General features: G+C 24.9%; 1 protein-coding gene across 1 annotated transcript; it reads right to left on the minus strand.

Annotated features, from left to right (window-relative positions):
• Nucleotides 1–173: 173 nt before the first annotated feature.
• On the minus strand, nucleotides 174–1,183 carry PCYB_006610 (hypothetical protein; the record flags this gene model as incomplete). The annotated part of the gene is made up of 2 exons (XM_004228082.1): nucleotides 174–1,022; nucleotides 1,115–1,183. The coding sequence occupies 2 exons, from the start codon at nucleotides 1,181–1,183 to the stop codon at nucleotides 174–176; spliced, it is 918 nt and encodes a 305-aa protein (XP_004228130.1).
• Between the last annotated feature and the right edge of the window lie 209 nt (nucleotides 1,184–1,392).

A 1,392-nucleotide genomic window follows, 5' to 3' on the forward strand; every position in this document is an offset into this window, starting at 1 on the left:
TCTGCATAATCAATGTTATTCATTCTTTCTGCACCTCCTCGTATTCTAGCAAGTAAAAACCTTCCAGCTGGTGTAAACTAATACAAAGTGGAGAAAATTATATATTTATATATATAAGTCTATTATAATAATTTTATATATTATTCTATGTGATAATGGATATACTATATAGTTTATACATTCAAAATTATCCTTGTATTAACCTTATATATTAATGCTAATATGGATGTTGCTCCAGCAATTGTGCCAAAAGCTGTTGACACACCCCCTGTTGTAGAACTATTAGAATTAGCATGTTCAATGGTAGATACTCTTATGCTATCTTGTGCTGATAAACATTTTTCAAAAGGTTCATTTTCTTCTGATAATAAGGATGGTATTTTTTCATCTGCGTCTAATTTTCTATAAAGGTATTCCATATAGGAGCTATTAAAGCTACTTAGTATATCACAAGTACTTTTGTATTTGTTATTCCTGTAATCTGTATTAGTACAGTACAAACGATTCATATCTTTATATATATCAACACATTCGTATATATATTTTTTACAGAAGCAATAATTATCACTACCTTTTTGTTTCAAAGTACTAAGAAAAATTTCAATATTTTCTTGCAAATTGTATAATTTTATTATTTTTAAAGGATCTATAATTTTTTCATCATATGTATTAAAACATATATGCTTATCGGGGTCTGAAAATACTATATCATTGGATTTTTTGAAAATTTTATTAATTAACTCAGCCGGTATTTTAACCTTATTTATTACGTGATACAACCAGTAGTTCATAGTTTTACAACGTTTACTACTAGGACTTATTGGTTTCATTCTTGTAGCACTATGATATACATCTAAATTATTCATAAGTTTCTTGCAAACATTTTTGTATTTCTCATTTTTCCTATCAGTCATTCCTAGAACCACTTGGCAGATGTAATCATAATATAATATCGTTTCTTCATCAACTACAGGTTTATCAAATTCTTCATACAAATTCCATGTATCTATTAAAAATGGATACTGTCAAAAAAAAACATGAAGCAAAAAATACAGTTATTATTATAAGACTTTGTAATTTCTCAAGAATAATATAACATTAAAAATAAACATACACTAGATTTTATTATCCTAATATGAATAATAAAATCCAACTTCTTTTTTCCACTGTGCAATTTCCTCATTAATATGAGACATTTTTTGAATGAAATAATAAAATAAATTTCAGTGAAAATTTTAGTATATGTATAACATGAGAATATGAATACCTATATTATCTATTATTTAAAATAAAGTTAAAAGTAAGAATAGATTAGAAAAAAAATCTTTTTCAGTTCGGTGGAAAATATATTAAAACATATATATTGCTATAATATATAAAAAAGGATCTATA

Source organism: Plasmodium cynomolgi, assembly GCF_000321355.1.
Source record: "Plasmodium cynomolgi strain B DNA, scaffold: 1035, whole genome shotgun sequence".
In the NCBI taxonomy this organism is placed as follows: Eukaryota; Apicomplexa; class Aconoidasida; order Haemosporida; family Plasmodiidae; genus Plasmodium; species Plasmodium cynomolgi.